Raw genomic sequence first — 2,276 nt, forward strand, 5'->3', positions numbered from 1 at the left:
GAATACTTATGACCATGTGATATTTCAGTTTTTCTTTCTTAATAAATCTGCAAAAACGTCAAAAATTCTGTGTTTTTCTGTCAATATGGGGTGCTGTGTGTACATTAATGAGGAAAAAAATGAACTTAAATGATCTGAGCATATGGCTGCAATATAACAGAGTGAAAAATTTAAGGAGGTCTGAATACTTTCTGTACCCACTGTATTGTGGCTTAAAAGATGACTTATACTGGGAGTTTTTTAGTACTGTTTTTACCAGAACATAATTTCCCACTAACTGATCTGTCAGCTGGTAACCTGAATTTGCGCCTTAATTACCTGAGCTGATGGAGTTGGAGGGCTTAGAGCCTGCCCCTCCACGGCCACGTCCTGAGGTGGAGCCTCTGCCCCTGCCACCCCGTCGGGAGCCTCTCTCCTCACCGCCTATGCCACGGGGCCGCTGGTCTCGCTCGATGACATCCTCAGACTCCGAAGCATTGGACAGTTCAGAGTTTGTGCCTGCATCAAGCAGAGACAAATAACAAAAAGCAATTCTAAGCCCCATAACATTACTTTTCATATAGAGAAAATCTTCTATTATTAGGATTACTTTCAAAAAACACAAACCGTGAATGTGAATCAAAAGTGCTGTTTCTCACCATAGCCAGAGTACTGGCTGTTGGAGGGCCTGCGTCCTCTGCCACGACCACCGTAAGTGCGAGAGGTGTGGAGGGAGTTGGTGCTCTCATCTGTCAAGTAGCCTTTCTCCCGGTCAACACCAGGTCCCCCGGTTCGGCTGGCAGGTGCGCGGTACCCAACCCCGATCTGACGGAGCTGCTCATCAATCTGCAGACGCTCTAAGCGTAGCTGCTCCACTTCCTATAGAGCAGACAAACAGCTGAAGACAGAATGCACTTCATAGCCTGTTTCTCAGCACATGGTCTTCTGAAATGTTACAACAAACCAGCTCCCTCCATGCAGTCATTTAGTGTGGTTGAACATTTCTCAGAAATTGCATAAAAATTTTCCTTAAAAGATAACTACCATCAAAACTAGTCATATGCCACCCATATCAAGTTAAGCTTTAACTACAAACAAAGGGGCAGTGATGGTGGTGCAGGGGTTAGCACTGTTGCTTCACAGTGCGAAGGTTCCAGATTCAAACCAGGGTCTTTGTGTGGACTTTGCCTGTTCAGCATGTTTTTAAATCAGATTTTGGTTCTAACATATCATTTGGTAGACTGTGATTGATTGCAACTGTTTCACCTTAACATGGCTGTTCAGACTAGAAAACAGCACACTCAAATTCTACTGTATTGAGATGGGATGGAGCCATGGCCTAAACAAGACGTCTCCAACACGTCACTTGCAACCTACCAGTGGCTCGCCTAAAGTGCTGCGTATTATAAGAAGGGCCTCTTTCTAATTTTTCCAAGTGGGGTTGTGTGACGAGTGATGCAATTATGTTTTTGATACAAAATGTGTTGGAAATTAATATTTGATAACAGGTTACAAAAACAATTAGCCTGTTCAGATGGTTTGGAGATCTGTTTGAAGGTTTTGTGAGTAAAATTAACTAGTATCCTAATATAAAACATAAGCCACTAGCATTTTGTCAAAGTAGCTTACTGAGTAAGAAGCTTGGAGACCCCTGGTCCAAACACCCACGTGCTGTGGGCTTGTTACTGAACCTGCCACTCCACCACCAAGTGGCAGTAAAGCATCAAGCTCAGACTTTCAACCTGATAGACTGTGGCCAAATTTAACTCCCACCAAAAAATCCTGAACATAACCTTTTCAACAGAACCATCTTCTATTGAAATACCTACCGATTTCTGATGGATCGGCTGCGAGTGTTAGAAAACTGCTCAAATATTTTTAGATGTGTCTTATATGACAAAGTACATGTGAAATAATATTGTGTAAAAATAAACTGTCACACTTTTTCATTGTTTTGGACAAAGACAAAAATACGACATTGTTGTCAGCCCCTTTGATATGCGGCTGACATATTTGGTCAGGATTTATCTCAGGTCTGCTAAAATGGTAAAATCAGCTGTTCACAAGGGAAAATAATAATGTGCACCAGTTACACTTTAAAGAGTCGTTTTCACAATATACAACTGGGGTAATATCATTTTGCTGGAGATCCCCTGTTCTATCACCCCTGTGGCTGTGGCTTACGAGGTAGGGCAGTCGTCTTCTAACCAGCAAGTTGGTGGTTCGACTCCCGGTCTCCCCGCATGCCTAAGTGTCCCTGAGCAAGACACTGAACCCCAAATTGCTCCCGGTGGTTC

At 43.1% G+C, this 2,276-nt stretch overlaps 1 protein-coding gene across 4 annotated transcripts in view; it reads right to left on the bottom strand.

The window, feature by feature from the left end:
- Positions 1 to 2,276, bottom strand: part of fxr2 (FMR1 autosomal homolog 2) — a 15,447-nt gene that overhangs the window by 2,928 nt on the left and 10,243 nt on the right. For all 4 annotated transcript variants that reach the window (XM_020616286.1, XM_020616285.1, XM_020616284.1 and 1 more), the window contains exons 12-13: positions 639 to 858; positions 319 to 498 (exon numbers count right to left, since the gene is read on the bottom strand). In XM_020616286.1, coding sequence (XP_020471942.1) covers positions 319 to 498; positions 639 to 858 — 400 coding nt within the window. The remainder of the gene's footprint in view (positions 1 to 318; positions 499 to 638; positions 859 to 2,276) is intronic.

Source organism: Monopterus albus, unplaced genomic scaffold, assembly GCF_001952655.1.
Source record: "Monopterus albus unplaced genomic scaffold, M_albus_1.0 scaffold173.1, whole genome shotgun sequence".
In the NCBI taxonomy this organism is placed as follows: domain Eukaryota; kingdom Metazoa; phylum Chordata; class Actinopteri; order Synbranchiformes; family Synbranchidae; genus Monopterus; species Monopterus albus.